The following is a 22,356-nucleotide window of genomic DNA, read 5'->3' on the forward strand; positions in this document are numbered from 1 at the left end:
CATTCGTATTTTATTTATTGGAGATTAAATGCATTGAAGTAATATTATTTTATAAATGTATGTGCATATTCTTAGTTAAAGTTTAGGTCAAATCTGTATTTATTCTGGATCTTGGCAGGAGCCTGAAATTTATGAAAAATTTTAAGGGGACTCGGGGTATAAAAGTTCGGGAATCTCTAGTCTGAGCCCCTTAAAAGTTTACCATACTCTCAAATGCAATTTGAATAGTAGTAATCCCAGACAATTGAGGGTTTATAAATTAGATCGTATGTATAGCTCAGCTTAATTTTCAGCACTCACCTCGCTAAGCTATACATACGATCTAGTTATTACATTACAGCACATAAGGACTCCTTAAAAAATCAAGGGTTTATAAATTTTAAACCTCTTTGCTATATTCAGCTCATTCTGTTTGGTTATGAATAAATAAATTCTCTCTTTATACTCCGGACGACTACAATTATTCAGAGGAGTTCTGACTTTACTGTCATTTAACCATTGTGCCCACCTTTGCAACATTAGTAAAATTAGACATTAAGCGTGAAATACCTCAAGAAACTAGTAGATACACACGTGTAGTATTTCTGCAGATCCGGAAACCGATTGTCTAAAGCTGCAAAAAAAATTTATTTTTTTTATTAATTTAATTTTATTATTATTTTATTGTATTAATTTAATTTTATTATTATTTTATTGTATTAATTTAATTTTATTATTATTTTATTTACTTATCTTTTTTTACTTCTCTAAATATCAAGAATTTATTTATTAAAGGTGGCGTTAAAAACGTTGTCTGATGTTTAGTTGTTGAATGTTACCTTTAGCTTAACGGAGTAAAGTCAGCGTGAAGAAGATGAAATATGATTGTTATAGTTTTTTATTATAAAACTATTCAATTAGATTCTTCCTAAAGCATGCAGTCATTTAAAATGTTTTCATGCCCCTGTTGCAATCAAACTTTTACTGGTAAAGGTATGTTTTTTTTGTTTTTTTTTTTTTCTCGCGGATACTTATAAGGTTGGTTAGCCGAAAACCTTTATGATGATTACTTGAGCAGTGGTTCCCAAACTTTGCTCCGCAGACCCAAGCGATCCGCGAACAGGCCCAGGAGATCCGTGGATAATTCCTATAATGGCTACTTTGTAATTTACTTATGTTTAAAAAATGAAATCTAAATATCGTTACAGACTCGATGCTGCACCGACGTATGAACTCACCTGTCTTCAATCACTCCTAACTTGAAAGGACTTTGTGAGACGAAAAAAAAACAACGCCATTCTTCACACTAGTAGCACGTAGTAGTAGTGGCATGTGATGCAAGAAAGCAAGTGTATGAGCTTATGCAGCATCAGCCAAAAAAAAAAAAAAAAAATCACACCATTCCCTCCAAATGCCTGTCCAGTTCCTCCTTAAATTTATTCAACCTATCAACTTCCACAACGACAGATGGAAGTTTGTTCCAGCAATTAACCACCCGCTGGCTAAAGGAAAATTTCCGCACATATTCTGCATCTGTCCTTTCTTAATTTGAATTTATGCCCCCTTAGGTTTGTAATCTGAACAAATGGAGGGATCCCATTAGAATTTAGCGTGCTCAACCCATTCAAGGCCTTATACACCTTAATCAGATCACCGTGCAGGTGCCTAGTCTCCAGCCACTGCAATTTGCCGAACTTAAGCCTCTCTTGGTAAGAGGATCCTTTCATTCCCCTCACCAATCTTGTTGCCCTTCTCTGTACATGCTCAAGTAAATCTACATCCTTCCTAAAATGAGGCCTCCAGACCTGTATGCAGTACTCAAGGCGTGGCCTGACCTTTGCCTTATAGAGAGGGATAATCACCTCCTTTTCCCTGCTAGCAAAATTCCTATATATCATTGACAAAACCCCATGACCTGCCCTGGCAGCCTGTCTGCATTGCTCAGAAAACTTCATATCTGCTTGCACAATTACTCCCAGGTCCTTTTCATTTTCGTGAGGTACGATTGTTTGTATACTTAAATACTGACAGTTTTTTTATTATTCAGTTATATTTTGCCTGTCTGAGAAAGGTAGATTGTAAACATAAATCATTTCCGAGATATTAATTTTTGATGCCTATTGTCCGGACACTCCATATTTAAGTGAGCTAGGATGCGAGGAACCGTAGGTATTTTTGAAGCCAAAAGGGCCTGTGAGCAAAAAAAGTTTGGGAAACAGTGACTTATAGAGTATATCTTGTGCATGAATGAGCTGAAGAAATTCTCACTTAATTAAAATTGCTATGCCCCCAATGACAAATTGTACATTTAGTTTACATTGGAATGCTATCTTTAATATCTAACTGCAGATTTCTTTATTGTAGATACATTTATAATATATTTATGACATATATACTATAAATTTATTTGGATCATCCATGCTAATAAAATAGTGTAATTTTTTAATATGAAAAGGTGTCAGAAAAAGGTAAAACTCCAGAGAATGGTACCCCTTACAAAATAGCGTCAAGAAGAAGAGGGAGAAAGAAGTGATATACTGTTCAAAACTTCACCCTCTCACTGTGTTCCCCCCTCTTCTTGATGACTGCACGTGGCATAACAGTATGTCAGAGCTGAAAAACAAAATTAATGGCAAAACAATTTTTGTTTAGCAGCAAGTAACAGAAATGCAATTTATATGGGGAAGACAAAATGTCACGTAACATGACAATATCTCAGAGTTAAAATGAAGAAAAATTAACACGAAAACAGCAATTTTTTTTCAAAACAAGAAACAAAAATAATACCACATGCGGCCAACGACCAGTTTTTTCTTGAATCCCTCGCAAAGTCACATATACCTAGCCCTTTTTTCACTAAACACAAATGAAAGTCAATTAAACACATTGATCCCTCTTAATTGTTTTTTTTACGACTGGTTTTTTCTTGAATCCCTCCCAAAAAAAACCTAAACTTTTTTTTACTAAGCACAAATGAAAGTTGACTAACACGTGCAATTAACAATAAAATTCCTCTTTGTATATGCACAATACGTCAATAGAATTTTTTTTTTTTTTTAAAGAATGTAACAATTGACACAATTACTAGGTTAATGAGATGGGAAAAGAAAACTCACCTCATCAGTCCTGGCATGCAGGCTTGCAGCACAAAAAAACAATGAAACAGTTGACCTGCAGGATGGAACAGGATACATGACACAAACTCAGGACGACACATGGAACCACGTGGCAAGCTAACCCAATATTAATTTTTGTACACCTACAGTAATTAAAAAGATGTTAAAGGAAAAATATGAGCATTTTATGAATATTTACAGGTTTCACTTTTCTTTAACTCAGGACGATATGAGGTACCACATAGCAAGCAAATGCAACTATGAAACAATACGAATTTTGCATTTACCGCTGCATTGATGTTGTGTCACATGACAACTGCCTGAAACAAAGGGAGACGCAGTGAGTAGGCAGAGTCACAACCTGTCAATCACTGCTTTCCCCCACTTCTCGTCGCCATTTTGAAGGGTGTTCTGCTAAGTGAAGTATAGCCTGGAAAAAAATCAATTAAAAATTAGTGCTGCATAGTGAAATTTAGCTCGTGAAGTTGATTTAAATTAAACTGTGTTTGTATGTATTTATTCATTTTTAGTATTATTTTTTTTTATATGATATATTTGTGTGAAAAGTGACATATGTAAGTATACAATTGTATGCATGTTACAGCATGGTATACGAAAAGTGACTATTAAATAATGACACTGCATGTAGGCATTACACACCAAATGCCACCTGTAAAACAAAGACACAACAGTGAACCTTTTCCTAGTTTTGCCAAGTTATATTCCAACTTGCCCATTCGTTTTGTAGTGAGACAGGTTCTGCAAAAACACCTTATGTTTTTGCAGTTTGCCAGAAAAATGACAGAAAACAAAATTGAACAATAAATCAACTTGATCACTGATGAAATTGAATGTGGACTGGTAAGGACATTGATTAGAAGTGATCATTGTTTAATCATTAGAATAGTGTATTATTTTTAGCAAGGACTTGAATGGTTGCATCAGAACTCAATATGGACAAAGAAGTTAGACAAGTTTTACCTGAAAATTTAGGCATGAGAAAAGTGTGCCAGGATGGTTCCAAAGAATGAGAAGACTCTAAGTTTGTGAAGATGTTTAAAAAAAAAAAAAAATTTAAGAAGTTCCAGACTTTCCATACACTGTAATTACTTGCATTGAGAGTTGGCTGTTTTATTAAGACCCAGATACTAAGACAGTCATTGCAGTGGAAGATAAAATTTTTTTTTTTTTTTTTTTTTCCTTGCTTGCTTCTATCACCAAAAATGAAAACAATGCTTCTTGTTTTCTTCAGTATTAAAGGAATTATTATGGCTGAATACATCCTGCTAAATTAGACTGTCAATCAAACACATAGCCTTGTTAGAACATTGAAGTTCTGACAAGACTGTGTGGAATGATGGTTGGATGTTCCATCAAGACAGTATTCCAGCACACAATGCACTCTCTGTTAGCATTTGTAGAGGCATACAATACAAGCAAGCAAGCTTATGCAGCATCAGCCAGAAAAAAAAAAAATGCTCCCATTTCATCCCTCCGTTCACTCCAAATACCTGTCCAGCTCAGCCTTAAATTTATTTAGGCTATCAACTTCCAAAAGATGGAAGTCTTCCACCAATCAACTACCCGCTGGCTAAAGGCAAACTTCCGCACATCTGCACAAAATTTGCAATAGAACGCCAGAATATCTTCACTCCAGCCACAACTGAAGACCCACTAACGCTTATTTCACTTTTGGGCAATAAAACCAATGTTTCAAAGATTTTTACCTTTCTCAAAGCGATCAATATATACCACCTCATATAGCTAGTCAAAAATCAGTTTCCTGACTCTCGATGCATAAATACTAACCTATGTATGGCGCACTATGGCCATAGACGCCCATGCGCCAAAAAAATCCCCAACCAAACAAACAAACAAACAAATCCGCACATCTATCCTACAACTGTCTTTCCTCAATTTGAATTTATGCCCTCTCAGTTGATTATTCTGAGCAAGAATCCCATCAGCATTGAGCATGCTCAAACCATTCAAGGCTTTATACACCTCAATCAGATCACCTCGCAGGTGCCTAGTCTCCAGACACTAATTTGCAAAACTTAAGCCTTTCTTTGTAAGAGCAACCCTTTGTTCCATTCACTAATCGTGTTGCCCTTCTCTGTACTTGTTCCAACAGCTCTACATCCTTCTTAAATGAGGCCTCCAGACCTGTATACAGTACTCAAGGTGTGGCCTGACCATTTCTGGGATAATCACCTCCTTATCCCTGCTAGAAAATTCCTGTATATCAGCCGACCGGGCTAGCCGAGTGGGTAAAGTACCTGCCCGGCAACCCAAAGGTCGCGGGTTCGATTCCCGCCTCGGGCTTGGATCAAAGTACTGCAAAAAAACCTTGGGAGGTGCAATATGGCCACAGAAGCTGATGTGCCAACAACTACCAAATCAAATCAACCTGTATATCATTGACAAGCCACCATGAGTTATTCTTGCAGACTGTCTGCTCTTCTCAGAAAACCATATCTGTCTGCACAGTTACCCCCGGGTCCTTTTCATTCTCTACCACTGTCAGGGTAGTACCACAGATATGTTACTCTGGGGTTCCTGCTTCCCATATGTAGTACTTTACATTTATCAGTGTTCACCAATTTCTGGCAAAAAAACAAATCCTTGTGCTGTGTGTGTGTGTAAACATGCACACTACTCGCCAGACTTAGCTCCTTATAATTTTTCTCTTTGCTAAACTGAAAAGTGTACTTAAGGGAACCCAATTTTAGTCCATTGAAGACATTTAGAAAAAACAACTGAATGGCTTAAGATGGCAGAAGAAGGCTTCCAGAAATGTTTCTGTGCTTGGATGAAACATATGGAACATTTTTTGGAAGCCCAATGAAATTATTTTGAAGGGTAATTTTGACTTTTAAGGTATAAAATATTTCATTGTATTTATTTTATTGCAACAGTCTCATAATTCAATAGCCAGAACTTGTTATGCTACTAGCTATGGACCCACATGTGGTATTTGTAAATTCAAGCACATGTTCCATATGGTTCTGCATCTCCTTGCAAACCAAGTTGTGGGCAGCATTATTAATACACATTTGAATCTAGTTTTTACAGAAACTGGTGGAGCATCATTACAAAAGGCATTGCTGTTGGAAAGCAATTTTTTGATTCCTTGTTCCTGCTTTCTTCTCACCTACCACTATATGAATCTCCAGTTAGTATTGGCAACACGTTGCATGGAAGCAAAACTTATGCAACATCAATCAAAAAAAAAAAAATTTGCCTGCTTCATTTGTTCATTCCTCCCATTAATTTGTGCAAACTTTTAAATGCATCGAGACTAACTACTTCAACACTAGGTGGAAGTTTCAACAATCACTTCCCTTTGTCTGAAGGTAAGTTTTCATACATCTACATCTTTTCTAAAACCATCGTTTTTCAATTTAAATTTATATCCCATTGTTTGTGTCTTATGAGAAAGAGTAAACATGCAGTCAGCATATAATTTACTTAAGCCTTATTATATACTTCATTTAGTAGATACCTAGTTTCAATTAGCAGATGCCAGATATTGCAGTTTATAGAAACTCAGAGGATTCTGTAAACTGCAACTCTCCAAAATTCATGGAGGCATGAATGGTTATTCTTTCTTGGAAAGAATATCTATTCATTGCCCATCCCCTGCCCCACCAACTAAACCTGTTGCTTTTTGTCGCACCCTTTATATATAAGTGATCTTTGTCCTTAAAATAAAGTTTCCAAACCTGAAACAGTGTTCTAGATGGGGCCTAACCATTGCCTTATAATGGAATAATTACCTTCTTCCTTGCTGGCAAACTTCTATTACATCATCACTATAAACAGGTTGCTAGAACAAGGGTACCTGTCCACCCACTGATAGACAGGTACCCTGATAATACAAGGCTACCTGCCCATTGGTAGTTAGGAAGGTACCCTGGTATTATCACATACACCTTTTGGCATCTCTCATATTGTGTGTTTAACTTCACAACTGGGTTGTCGCGATTACAATACCAGGTTACCTGCCCACCCACCGATGAAAGGCCAACAAGCCTTGAAACAGTGCCATCTGGGTGGCGATGCCCACTGAGAATAAGTAACAATAGTTTTCTCTATTAGTGAAGTGTTACTTATTCAAGATTGTGCAGTATATGGTAACTAGTTGTGAAGGATGTTCACAATATGAGGTACAATTAAAATGATACCTTTACACTACTTTCATAGTTTTTGTTTAAGAGCTGTCTATGGTGTATCCACACCAATATTTAATAAATAAAAAAAATTATATAAAAATTATTTTTTATAAACAAGTCAGAAGGTCGCGTTGCTCCCTTCTGCCTTGTGCCACACTAACCCGAATTATGTTTTTTATATTTTAAATTTTTTTAGTGGAGGGAACCTCCCTCCACACCCCGTTCTTCAGCATTTTTGATTTGTTTTCCATTAATACAAAGAGATTCTTAGCTGCCTTCAATTGTCCATGCAAAAAACATGGTGTTAAATCAACGCCAACCTTAGATAACGTTTGACCTTGACTTTTGTTTATTGTCATACTAAAAGTAAATTTCACAGGAAACTGTGTTCGTTGAAAAATGACGTTATATTCTCCTTTGTTTGAATACATATGAATCCATGGAATATATGCTTGCGATCCAGCTCTGTCACCTGTGACGTGTTCACAAACCAAACATTTCTTCCTTATTTCCACTACACAGTCTTGTGATATAAAAGTAAGTAGTCTTTCGTCTTTCGTATCTTTCCTTTCTTAATTGTGAAGTTTTAACTTATTATTTTCATATTTTTCAATAATTGCTTTGTTTCTTTTGATATCTATCAGGATTCTTAAGTGCTGCTTCATACTCAAGATCTTTTTTCTTCTCAGCCATTCTGATATGATCTTTCTTTTTTCTATTACTGCCATTATTAATAACATTGCTAATAGCTGAAGAAATTTTTGAAAAAATTGAATTGTTGCCTTGAGACATGCAGAATTCTAAAAATTTAAAATACTAAACTAAAAATTAAAAGCACTATAAATATTTTTATATATAGAAAAATTTAAAGACTAAAAAAAATTGAGTTCATAAAAGCATCTTTGAGACAGACCTGTCAGTCACTTTGTCGTATGACTCAATAGCAGTTATTGTGCAGAAATCAAAAAGTGTGCATGTGGAAAAGCAAAATATTCTTTTATATATAGATTGACATTATAACAGGATTAAAAATCATTGTAACAGCCAGTGGATATTTTCACAAGCATATAAATGCAAATATTAGAGAATTTGAGAGGGACAAATTTGAGTTAACCGCTTACCCATGTTTGATTGAATTTTCTCAGTTAAGTACATAATACAGTATACATAATGCAGCAGTTGGAAAACGAGACTGATGATAGAAAAAAGTAATGGTCCCATGTATGAGTAAACTAATCTAACGTATAGGTTAGTGCAAATGCTTCAGTTTTATTTGTAGCCATCTACCAAAGTAGTTAAATTGGCATCATTTTAATTATAACCTATACATTAGTCACACTACCACATAGCTTGAGGCTTTTTCCCTTAAATACTTTTTAGTAAACTAATCTTTATTTATTCAAAGTAACTTCCTCCCACATCCACACAATGATCATGAAGTGACTGGAATGACTGGTGGAAGGCTCTGATTGGTATACTGTTCACCATTCTCGTTAAAGCTCTTGGAATTTTGGGAACAAAAAAAGTCACACGGGGCTAAGTCTGGTGAATACAGTGGGTGCAACAGCACACAGTTTTTTGCTAGCCAAAAACTCTCAGACAATTAGAGCCTTGTGGCTTGGTGCATTTTCATGCAAGAGGAACCAACTGCCATCTTCTCCAGACTGAGGCTGCATACTACAGATTCTCTGCAACAAACATTTAAAAATGTCCAGACAGTAGGCAGTAGCAGTAACATCTTGACCATTGGGCACAAACTCTTTATGCACAATTCCTATGCTATCGTAGAAAATGATGAGCATAGTTTTGATATTTTTGACCTTTTTTGGCTTTAGGAGAGTGCCAACTTCCACTCTGCACTTTGTCGCGAGGTCATGTTGAAAACACTACATCTCGTCACCTGTAACGATTGAATTCAGGAAGTTTGCTTTTAGCAGCCTTAAATGAGTTCTCTGCGATGTTCAACTCATGCATATTGTTGACCACCTGTTAATGAATATGGAACAAACTGTGCACAGTCCTTTGTTTTCTTCAAATCTAGGTTATTTGTTGAATTATTTCTTTATTAATGCACAGGTTCTGAAATCATTCAGAGTGTTGCACATTGATTGTTGGTAATTATTTCCTGCATTTTTTCAGTCAGCTGTGGTGTTTGAACCATTTGTTCTGGGCCCAGGTGTTCATCTTCTTCCAGTGATTCTCTTCCCTGGCAAAATGTCTAATGCCTTGAACACACATGTACGAGACAAATTCTCTCCATACACATGATACATCATTTGAAACAATTTTCGTGGCACTTCTGCCTGATCAAATACAAAACTTGATTTTTGCCATTTGTTTCATTGTTCCACAACACAGATATAGGAGATACATGCAGTTCAGCTCTTACTATGTTCTGAAACGGCAGCAGTTTCCACTCACATTTATTGCAGTGCTTGAGGAATAATCTCACTTTCATTTCTTGTTTACTTCTATGGCAGCACCAGCACTTCTCATAATGTCTTGTTTTCCAATTGCCATGCTGTGTATGTGAATCAGATCGCAAATAAAAATCAATGAATCTCTAAATGAAATTGATAATATTGTATGCCATTGTAATAATAAAGATTTATTATTTTTTTAGTACTGCAGATGGCCACAAGAATTTAAGTACTGATGTATTTGGAATTTTGTGTCATATAAGTGCCCATTAGTGATTGCTGTATTTGGCATGCCAAACTGTGCTAGCTAAACACTAGCACTAAAACAAATGGCAAGAAGACTTATTAAAATAAGAATTCTATTTACATGATCAGCTGCATAGAATTTAAAGTCCACTAAAAACAACCAAACATTTGCCAAAGACTTGTAATTCAGATTACACTGAAAGGATAGAATTCACGGGATACCTGGTCTTGATGAACACAATGCTGTCACTTCTGTTGCTAGTGGATGAACCCACCACTTGGCAAGTATATAGGTACACATCACTACATTCATGTAGACAGTAATTTGGTGTCAGTATTGATAAACATCATGAGTTAACTCACTTTGAAAGAGGGATGATAGTGGGTGCCAGATGCATGGGTCAGTATCGTGGAGTTGGAACAGAAATTGCACTATCCCCATTCAACAGTATCAAGAGTGTAATGGGAATATGCCATTTCCAGAATAACATCATCGTGGACAGCGCTGTGGATGGAGAAAGGTGGTGGATGAATGTGGCCATCGACATCTCTCGCATTGTTTCAGCCAACTGGAGAGCGATAGTGGCACAAATCACCACTGACTTCAATAAGGGAGGGAGGTGCCAGAAATGTCTCCACTAAGGCCATCAGGTGATCATTAGCTGCAATAGATTATGGGACCCTGTCACCCACCAGATTCCCATTGCTAACACCACGACACAGGACTGTACGCCTCAACTAGACAAAAGAACATCGGTACCGGACCTTAGATGACTGCAGATCATCCAAGTAGATGATCTCCAGACTGGAGATGGGTCTCTTGGTCTGTTGAGTCCCGTTTCCAGTTATTTTGAGTGGACACGAGGGTGTGTATCTTTCAGAAACCTCACAAAGCTGTGCACCTGTCATGTCCACAAGGAACTGTTCAGGCAGGTGGATGTCGTTAATGGTCTGGGGCATGTTCAACTGGCGCACGTTGGGACTAGAACATGGTTCAAAGAGCATTCTGCAGATTTTAGCACCATGGAATGGCCTTCCTGTTCACCAGACATGTACCCTGTGGAGCATCTTTGGGATACTATCGAAAGATCTGTTCGTGCTTTGGATCCTACACCTAGGAATACGACGGAATTATGGACAGAGGTGCAGCAAGCATGGATGGAAATACCTGTGGAATACTTTCGTGAACTAGTGGACTGAATGCCTCGCTGTGTGACTGCCCTTATCTGGGAAAAAGGTGGGCCTACCTGCTATTAGGTAGGCCCATCCCATGATTTCTGTCCACTCAGTGTACGATATTGACCAAAGACTTGCAATCCAAATTACATTATTCACCAGAAATTATAATCCAACTAACACACTTCAAACTGAAACACATGTAAGATATGAAATTAAAATCAAAAATCAATTAATATTAGACATCTACATAATTTTTCTGACCCATGATGTTCATTTCTTATTACGAGCACATGGCATTCTCAAATGCTCAAGCTTGTTATTATGTAAACTGGCTTATAGGCATAGAATGTCTAAAACTGAGATTAATTTTTTATGGGCATAATCCACAAATTCCAGCAAAATCAGATGCAGATCAAAAGTCAGAACTATACTGAAAGAATAATAAAAAATTGCACATCGCCTTGATGGAAATTTAAAATTTCAAGTTCAGCAATTTGCATATGCTGTTACTGGGTTACCCCATGAGCACAACTCCCCCCACTTCAGTTCTGTTTGCAATTTCTCCTTTTTGTATATGTGAGATTTACTACATTAAATTTTATACCACGTCTGAGTAGCACTGGTACCGTGTTTCTAAATAGGTCTCCAATATCCGCACATGAACACTTAGCCAGTGCATCAAATTTGTGAATTTTGTTTACTGTACTCCTAGCATTGATGTACAGGCAAGTATATATATATGCTGGTTTGTGCTTTTAGTAACTGTAACACAACCTATGTATTTGCTTCTCCCATGAGGCCCTCCCTCCTTCCCACATTAGCATGCCTTGTAATCCACATCTTGATTTCCAGCCAGGTGCATATCACAATTGTGGTAGTCCTAGAATCACTTTCACCTGTATATAGATTAATAGATTAGATTAATAGAATAACAGATTAACAGTAGCTTGAAGCTACTGTTAATCTGTTATTCTCCCCCTCCTCCCCCACAAGCTAGTAATTTTCCAACCCACCTAACATTCCCTTGAAAGCATCTTGCATCCACTTTATTTAAGTGTATTCCATCCCTTTAAAAATGATCTCTTCTGCCAACAAGCACAGACCATGCTGTGAAAAATGCTATCCCACGAGTCCCACACAGTCTGTCCAGATCTGAATTGATTGATACAACCAGGCCCTGCACAAGTGAGGCACTTGCCACAAGTGCCGCCTAAAATATCGCTAGTAGTGCATCTAGCAGCACCATCTAGTGCTGTTAGATGCACTACTGCATATGTGTGTGTGTGTGTGTGTGTGTGTATATATATATATGCATGCATGCATGCATATATATATATATATATATATATATATGCATGCATGCATGCATGTTAAGATATGATATGAATTAGGTGCCATTACAAGGTTTTGCATTGGGCACCACAAATGCTAGCGGCATCCCTGGATACAGCTCTTGTTACGTACTCTCTCTTCTCATATCTTAGCAGAATTGCAGACAATTTCAATTCTAAGTTGTGACTTTTTTCCAACATAGGCCTACGTTTATTAAATAATTCCTCAGCACCTGTTCTTAATATAATTAATACCAATGCATAAAAACAGTGCTACCTTTTGCCTCCTGGTGATCATACTGTGGTAACTCATTTTAATTTGTTTTTAATTAATCTCCCCGCACTCTGTGCAAAAAAAAAAAAAGAGTCATTCCATTTGCCTCTATCATATTCTGCTATAGAGAGATTCACAAATATGCAAGATATAGCTGTGTGTGTGTGTGTGTGTGTGTGTGTGTGTGTGTGTGTGTGTGTGTGTGTGTGTGTGTAAATAGTGAATTTTCTGCAAAGAAAATTCAGTTTTATGTTTAAAACAACCAAACTTTATTCTTATTTTTACATAAATATATAATTTGGGAAATGCTGCTTTAGGTGGTCATAATGTTTTGACGTGGCAATTATTTTAGAGAAATAAAAGCTGTCATAGGTAAAGAGAAGAGATTTTGTTTTTGAAGGGTGATTATAAGTCTCAGACATTTTTAAACTCTTTTCAGTAGGACCACTTATTTTTTAAAAATGTAAATGCCTAGTAGGAAGCAATCATAGAGGTCACTAAGAGTTTTATAACAACTACGAGATATTCAGGCTTTAGACCGAAATGGATGCCAACTGAACTGACGAGCTTAATGACAGAGAAGACAAATTGTTGGAAGTGATAGGAAAAATAAATTTTTTTGTGCTGATGTATAAGCTTTTACTTGCATCCTGTTGCCAATAATACTGGTACTAATACTAAAAATACCACACTAAACATAGATATACATATACAGGGTGCCCTTGAAATCAACGTTGATTGAGGGAATGGTTCATTAAAATACAAGAAAAGTCTACACTCAGTTTGCAATAGGAGCAACAAGTTTTCAATTTGTGTTAAACAGATTAGCGATGTCATTTTCACTTCTAGTGTTTTGTGAACATCATGAAGTGTAGTATACAAATCAGATTGTTGTATAAAATATTATGTAAATTGTACTGTATTTTTTATAAAATGCACAATGAAAATGTAATGCTGTAACGAATGGATTGCTTGCTGCATTATAGTAACTTCATTACATGTAAAGCAAGTAGAAGAGCATTAGCAGAATATGCAGACATTCACTTTGTGTATGATGTATGTGAAGGAAACGTTAAAGGTGCAGCCACCAGATACTAGCGTTGTTTTCAAAAAAGGTGACACCCTAATTGGCATGTGATTGTCAACATCCACCATAATTTGAGAGAATAGGGTACAGTGAAAAGGCATTACAACCGAGGCTGAATATCATGATATTAGGTCCCTCCACCAACATACGAAGACTAAAATAATTACACTCAAACACCAGCCAAGCGATTAAAAATTTTACTATAAAATAAAGTAAAATACAAAAATAAAATATAAAATACTATGATACAATATCGAGAGACTAAACTATTACAATAAAATAAATTAGATTACAATAAAACAATTAAAAACAATACTAAAATCGTTAAAATTTGCTAAAATACCGAAGCTTTCGGAGATTGCTGTCTCCTTCTTCAACAGAGCAGGCCCGTGGCAGTCAAACGTGATTCACCAGGCACATGGTCGGCATTCCCCACATGCGCATCGGAAATGGAAGTGGCTCAGGAGCATGTCAAACGGAACCGGTCATCCCGTCTGAGGACAACTGCCTCAAACAGGGGGTGTAAACTCATACCCCTGTCCATGTTAATAGTATTATTACTGGATGAACCGATTCGCAAGCTCTTGAGCCACTTGCGTTCCCAAAATCCATGGGCACAGTCAGTAATGACAGCATCCTCAGGGGAGATCCGATGTTGCTTCTCCCAGAAATGCTCTGCCAGCAGACCTCACATAGTTTGCAGTCTTAATAGCGGTCATGTGCTCCCCCAGACGGTCTTTTAAACGCCGCCCCGTCTCCCCCACACAACGCTCCTAACAATCCGGGCACTTGATCTCATAGACCACACTACTAGTAGAATCTTGGGCTACGGGATCTTTGACTTGAGACACCACTGTGTGCAACCTCCGTCCCTGAAGTTGCACACAGCAGGTCTGACACTCCCGCAATGCCCGTACAATGTGTTCTGAAAGGCCCGGATAGTAAGGAATGTATGCGGTAGCCACAGGGGCAGGCGACTCCCTACGATTGGATCTACCCTATTAATATATTTGTCTAAGACCCTCTAGGGGTACCCACGCTTGCTGAGATCTGCCGTGAATCTACAAATTTCCATTTCCTTATCCTCGGGGGTACTACAGTGGGTCCACACCCTATTCAACTGCGCCCTGCCTACACTATTCTTATGTTGATAAGCCTGTGCCGAGCTGTAATGAACATACATACTGGCTACAGCACATTGGCTTTCTATAGATTGTTGTCTTTATTCTAGGCCCATCTCTGCTAACCAGGACATCCAGAAATGGGAGGGACCCAGCTGTTTCCAACTCCGAGGTAAATTGTATAAATGGGGAGAAGCTGTTAAGTAAATTGAGCACTTCATCTTCCTTCCCCTTTTTTATAATGGTGAACGTATTGTCCACATATCTCCTCCACTCGTGCATGGGGAAATCCAACTGATGAAACACCCCGGTTTCTAGTTTCTCCCTGGCCAAATTGCCTACAACGGCACTGATGGGGGAACCCATGGCCGTGCCATGGACCTGCTTATACATAACATTTTGAAAAATCGTGGTAGTGCTAGCAAGGCAGAACTCTACGCCTTTACAGATATCATCGATACTTAATAAACATCTAGCACTTAAGGTATCATCCTGTTCCAAGGCTAATTTTACACAATGCACCCCATGTCTAATGGTGATACGCGTGAACAAAGATACCACGAAAGAGATCATAAGTTCATCTTCACCTATAAACTGGCTTCTTATAAAATTTACAAATTCCTTGCTATCTTTAACTACCAAACTGGAGATCCCGCTATAGGAGAAATAATTCTAGCTAAAAATCCCTATAAGGCATAAGTGGGGCTTCCCACAAACGGTATTATTGGTCGCAATGGAACACCCACCTTTTGCGTCTTTGGGAGGCCATAGAACCGGAGTATTCGACATCCTGAGGCATGTAGAGTCCAATAAACTTCTTTAGATATTTTGCCTGCTTTATGCCAGCCCTGTATAATGCTATTAACTTGTCTCTCCAAACCAGCTAATGGATTTCGATGGGTAACTTTATATACGTTGGTATCCTGTAAAAGATCTAGAGCTTTTGCACAGTAATCTTTTTTTTTTTTTTTTGTTCAGTATAACTGTAGATCTGCCTTTGTCAGCAGGTAACATTATAATATCCTCATCCTGTCTAAGCTGTCTTAATGCTATGTCTATGGCTAAGATTAGAATACGCTGTCCTGGCCTGACTTAAAATCATTGCAATCCTAACCCGTATCTCATCAGCCTGGATCACGGGTAGCTTGTTGATGGCTTTCTCCACTCCCATAGCTATCTCCACAATGGGAGGCTTAGCAGGTACTAGAGCAAACTTTGGTCCCAGGCTTCTGTTCTTTAGTAAACTGTTTGCCACTAAAGTTATGAATAAAGTTACCAATATCCCTATTATGTGCAATCACAGATTCCTCTAGCAACCTATTGAATTTGTTAGTTTGCCTGCGCTTGTAAATTACATTTACGAGCGCAGTAAATGTAAATCTATGACCTTCCTAAAGTGAGGTTTCCAAATCTGTAGCAGTATTCCAGATGTGACCTAGTCATATACCAGGGGTGGCCAAAGGTTCGATCACAATCTACCAGTCAATCGCGGCTTTAATTTCAGTCGATCACGACAAATTTTAAATATATATAAAAAATAGATTAGTCAAAATCTAAATGTTATTATTGTTATGCGTGCCATTGCATATGCTTATTACAAATCCGTTGAACCACGTGACTACTTTTGCCACCCCGCAGCTGCTGGGCTTGTGTAGCGAAAATTCACGCAGTTATGTTATGGAGAGCAATAGTGTATATGTCGAATTCTTATTTAGCTTACTTAATATTAATAACTGGACAGTACTTATACTTAATTTAATACCCTTTGATTTAAAATGAATACTACAGAAAAGAGTAAAACGTACCATTTTCATTAAGAGTCGGAACTAGAATACTTTTTTGTAATGATAAAAGAAAAATGTTGTCGTTTGATTTGCAATGCTTCCGCGGTTATACCCAGTGGTGAGCTATAGTGGGCTCGCGAGAGCCCATTGTTATTTTTTTTTGAAAATTTGCAAGCCCATTGTTGAGACGATCATTTATTTTACAAATGAAATCCTAAATGCGCAATTGTTGAGTATCCAGAGCTGAAACTATGGTGGGGCGAACGGGTCCCCATTCCTAGCATTTTAATGGCACAATCAATCGGTTATGTATTTTAAAATTGCTTAATTTTTGATTTAATTACAGTTGGACCTCTGTTTAACCAACTTCTTTATACCAAATTTTTTAAAATTCCCCTTGGTAATTACATTTAAAATACAGTAGTTTTCGTAGAACGAAAATTATTTCCATGTAACGAACAGATAGGAGAGAACTTTGTATGCATTGTTCTCACCTGTGGCCTTTAGGTAATTAGAAAGTGTGAATTAAGGGTGAAAGGGTTACCGTTTCACAACGTTAGTGGTGTCCGTAAAACTTATGCAGCCACATTCCGAGAAGTCGCACTAGTCAATATGCTTTCCATAGCCAGTCAGAGGATTAAGAAGATACCCGACATGGATAATAGCCTCTGGTCAACCTGTGTTGTGGTTCCCTTTACTCCGACAAACGGGCGTATGTTTTTCGGAGAAGTGAGTGATCCATGCCTTCCAGTAAATTTCTCTTGTCTATGTTTACATGTTCACAGTAGCTGAATATCTGAGTGATTCCGATATTTTGCACAGTATTCAAAGAACTAGTGACAGTAGCAATGTAGGGGGAGAGATTGAGGAAACTAAGATATTATATAAACTTTAAGAAGATGAAATGTTGACAGATTTTGAAACCTTGTCGAGCCTTTCACTGCGTAGAAAATGTTCTAAAATATAATGGCATACAGGCAATAATTTTAAAAAAAACAAAAAAAAACTGTATTACCAATCTCCAAAAAACTAGCACAAATTAAGGATGATTGCTAAAGAACTTGATGTGGAAACTACAAAGATTGGTCATGTGTTTGAGCTACAAAGAGCAGCTTGTAGTTTGTGAATGGTAATTGCAGTTTAAGAGAATTATTCTGCGTTGTGCAAACATTTTGGATCAGATGCCACCGTAGCCCAGTGGTCAGGTGCGCGAGTGCATAAGTACACGTGCCTTGAGTGACTCGGATTCAAGCACCCTGACTGCTGAAAGCGACTTTTAAATCTGGAATTTCTTAACCATTTAGCACTAATGATCGACATCCTGCAGGAACTCTTACATTTCAGAAGCTTTACAGATTCACTATGGCAAAAGCAGATAAATTAATTATTTGAACTATCAGTGCTATTGCTAATTTGAAAAATTCTGAAGGAAAATATGAAGCTAAAATTGAGAGCATGTTGAAGTGGAAAGAATTTGAAGGAATCGAAAGTAAGAACAGTAAAATTACCTCGTGACAAGTTATTAAATGCATCCTTTTATCCTTAAAGGATAAGTTATTAATGCAACAGGGTGGTTTCAAATTAAATAAAGAAAATAATCATACCATTGAAAGAAATTTTAAACATGTCAGATGAACTGATGAGGCATATGGCAGAGAAGAAACATGCATGGGATACATACAAATTAACACATGGCACAGAAGCCTATGATAGATACAAGTTGATCTGTAACCAAGTTACAAAGGAGGTTAGGCAGATTACGAGAAATCTTTGGCAAGGGATGCAAAGAAAAACAGCAAAGAGTTCTTTACTTATGTAAACTCTAGAAGGAAGGGAATGAATCAGATTGGTCCACTTTATATCGATGGGTCAACTGTTGATGATCCTGCTCAGGTATCTAACAAACTAAATGAATATTTTGCATCGACATTCACACGTGAGGAGTTATTTAGCGAGGGGAAAGCCAGAGGTGTATTCAACTCTAGCAGTAAGCTAGAGAATCTTGTAATAACTGAGAGTAAAGTGGAGGAGAAATTGTTGAAGATAAACACAACAAAGGCACCCGGGGTGGATGGGATCTATCCAGTTATATTAAAGGAGGCAGCAGACGAAGTAAGCAAACCCTTAGCCATAATTATGAGAGCTTACCACAGACTGGAGATGTGCAAATGTGACCCCAATTCACAAAGGAGGATCAAAGGCTGACACAAGCAATTATAGACTTGTGAATTTAACTTCTGTTCCAGGAAAATTAATGGAGGCACTAGTTAAAGAAGCACTGCAGGATCATTTAGACAAGACTTCAGTTATAGCTCGGACACAGCATGGTTTTGTTAAGGGGAAGTCTTGCCTGACCAATTTGATTGGATACTATGATGCAGTCACAAAGGAACTGGATGCAGGGAATAACTTTGATATTATATACTTGGATCTTATAAGGGCTTTTGATACTGTCGCACATGGAAGACTGCTGCACAAATTGGAGCAGTGTGACATTGGAGGCAAATTGCTGCTGTGGATAAAGGGGTGGCTGAGGGGGAGAAGACAGAGAGTGGTAATCAATGGACACTGCTCGTTGTGGACTAATGTTATTAGTGGAGTCCCTCAGGGCTCAGTGTTGGGTCCATTATTGTTTTCTGTATTCATAAATGATATTGATGATGGTATATCAAGCTTAATGTCGAAGTTTGCAGACGATACAAAGGTAGGCAGGGTTGTCAAGGACACTACTGACACTATGCTGCTGCAACAGGATCTGGAAAGGTTGAGCAGATGGGCTGAGAGGTGGCAAATAAAGTTTAACATTGACAAATGTAAAGTACTACACATGGGAAACAGCAACCCCAGAGCAACGTATCAACTCTGTCGTACTGCACTGACAGTGGTAGAGAATGAAAGGGACCTGGGGGTGGTTGTGCAGGCAGATATGAAGTTCTCTGAGTAGTGCAGACGGGCTGCAAGAGTAGCGCATGGTGTATTGTCAATGATATATAGGAATTTTTCTAGCAGGGATAAGGAGGTGATTATTCCCTTGTATAAGGCAATGGTCAGGCCACACCTAGAGTACTGTATACAGGTCTGGAGGCCTCATTTCAAGAAGGATGTAGAGCTGCTGGAACGAGTGCAGAGAAGGGCCACAAGATTAGTGAATGGAACAGAGGGGTGCTGTTACGAAGAAAGGCTTAAGTTTTGCAAATTACAGTGTCTGGAGACTAGGCACCAGCGAGGTGATCTGATAGAGGTGTATAAAGCATTGAATGGTTTGAGCATGCTCAATGCTGATGGGATCCTTCCTCTCGCTCAGAATAATCACCTGAGAGGGCATAAATTCAAATTGAGGAAAGACAGATGTAGGATAGACGTGCGGAAATTTGCCTTTAGCCAGCGAGTGGTTGGTTGGTGGAACAGACTTCCATCCCTTGTCGTGGAAGTTGATAGCCTAAATAAGTTTAAGGCTCAGCTGGACAGGTATTTTGAACGAACAGAGGGGTGAAGTGGAAGTGGGTTTTTTTTTTTTTTTTGGCTGATGCTGCATAAGCTTGCTTTCTTGCATCAAATGCCTCTACTAATGCTAATGCTAACATATTCTACCAGAAATCGTGGAATTTAAAAGAACTTCCGTTTCGGTGGCAAGACTGTGAAAACCGAATAAGAAATTTGTTTTTTGATAAAATATGAAATAAAAATTAATGATTTTAGTGATTTTGTCGAAGACAGTTTATCTTTAAAATTGAGTGAAATTCCCTTTACAATTAAGAAATCCAGAAATATCTTTGAAACCATTGTGATTAGCAGTGCTGAAACTGAGCGAGCTTTCAGCGTAATGAATAATGTTGAAAATTAAACACATTGCAGATTATGATGACCATACATCTAAATGGAAAACCATTGCTTTTTGATCTGGGTCGTAATGTCAATATTAATAAAGAAGTAAATTTCATTTGGCAATTTTTAAAAGAAAATTTTCTTGAATATTTGTGCAATATTTTTTTCATGTAATCTGTGATTTTTGTGTACCTTTTCTAGAACAGTTTGTTTTTTATGTAATATTTGTTTTTATATTCTAGAATGTTTTGTGATAATTCGTTATTTGTAATATGGAAAATATTTTTGTTATTTTTTATTCGCAATATTAAAATTTTATCGTGAAAAAAAATGTATCCATTAATTTCCCTAGTTCTAAAAAAAAGAATAAAAAAGTCACACGTCTGCTGAGCACGAACGGTAGATGGTTTAATGTGAAACATCCTTCGCATCACTATATGACGTCACATGGTTGTGACGTACTGGTCACGAAAAATGTGTCACGCACTCTAATCTAATTATACTACTAGTGAGTGTCCCACATAGACTAGTTGTCTGAGCATGGGAAGCACCTCTGGCAGATGCCGCTGGTGATGTCACTTTCGTGACCGATCAGATTTACTCGGTAGCTACCCTCCAAAAGGATGTTTCACATCAAAAAGTCGGCAAAAGTGCGAGCCTGTTGTTAAAATATTCACAGCTCACCACTGGTTATACCCAAAAAAGGAAATTTAGACAAGCACTTCAACGCACTCTATGGTAAATACCAATTGAATTTTTCATCTAATAGTGATTTTAGAAAAAATGAAATTACCACCATTTAAGCTCGTATCAATAACAACAGATGGAGCTAAAGCAATGACGGGTCATCTTAACGAATTCATCGCACTGTGCCAAAAGGATGATGAATTCCCAGATTTTTTGAGTTACCAACTGTATCATCCAACAACAAGTGTTAGCCGGCAAAAGATTAAATACTAAAATTGTTATGGACATATCTTTCAAAATCATGAATTCCATCAGACGACAATCTCTTCAAAGGAGACTTTTCGAAATGCAACTCAATGAACATGAACCAGATTTGATATTACACACAGATGTGAAGGTGGATGAGTCGGAGTAAGTTTCTACAGAGATTTTGAAATTTGCTGAATGAAATTAAAAAATTGTTGATCAAAGGGAGTGATGATTATGAGCAACTACAAGATATGGAGTGGTTGTGTGATCTGGCTTTTTTGGCAGATTTTACCAGTAAATTATGTGATCTGAATTTGGAATTACAAGGAAAAAATAAAAATGTGGGTGACATGATTAGTAGTATTTCTGTATATAAATATCAATTTTTGACAATGACTAATATTTCAAAGAAAAAAAAAAATTCGGTCGTTTTACAAATATGCAAGGTAATTTGCAAAAATCCTTTTTTGAATTTAATAGTGCGAAATGTGTTTCTGAAATTGAGAAAGTTGTGGATGATTTTGAAACCAGATCCAGTGATTTTAAAATAATTGAAGACATTGTTCAATATATTTAATGTCGACTTAGATGCAAAACAAATTGCAGAAAATATTACTTGAAAATGAAATTATTACTTTGCAAAATGATATCTTCCTAAAAGCCAGATCATCAAAAAAGGACTTTTGGAAATATGTTTGCTGAGAAAAGTACTCAAATGTAAAAAAATGCAGTGAACTTATAAATTCCACATATCTATGTGAATCGGCCTTTTCGTATTTGAAACAAAGAAAGATGAAGAATCGCTCTACTCTTACGGACTTGCAAACAGAAGATTCTTTATGGTTGACCTTATCACAGTATATCCCTGTTTTGAAAGCTTGGA

General features: G+C 37.3%; 1 protein-coding gene across 1 annotated transcript in view; it reads left to right on the forward strand.

Moving 5' to 3' along the window:
- The first annotated feature begins 911 nt into the window (after nt 1-911).
- Nucleotides 912-22,356, forward strand: part of qin (tudor domain-containing protein qin) — a 571,075-nt gene continuing 549,630 nt past the window's right edge. The window contains exon 1 of the mRNA XM_090381133.1: nt 912-972. Within this exon, the coding sequence (XP_090237259.1) occupies nt 915-972 (58 nt within the window). The 5' untranslated portion in view covers nt 912-914. The remainder of the gene's footprint in view (nt 973-22,356) is intronic.

This window comes from Mastigoproctus giganteus, chromosome 9, assembly GCF_048544385.1.
Source record: "Mastigoproctus giganteus isolate SK-2022 chromosome 9, ASM4854438v1, whole genome shotgun sequence".
NCBI classification, from domain to species: Eukaryota; Metazoa; Arthropoda; class Arachnida; order Uropygi; family Thelyphonidae; genus Mastigoproctus; species Mastigoproctus giganteus.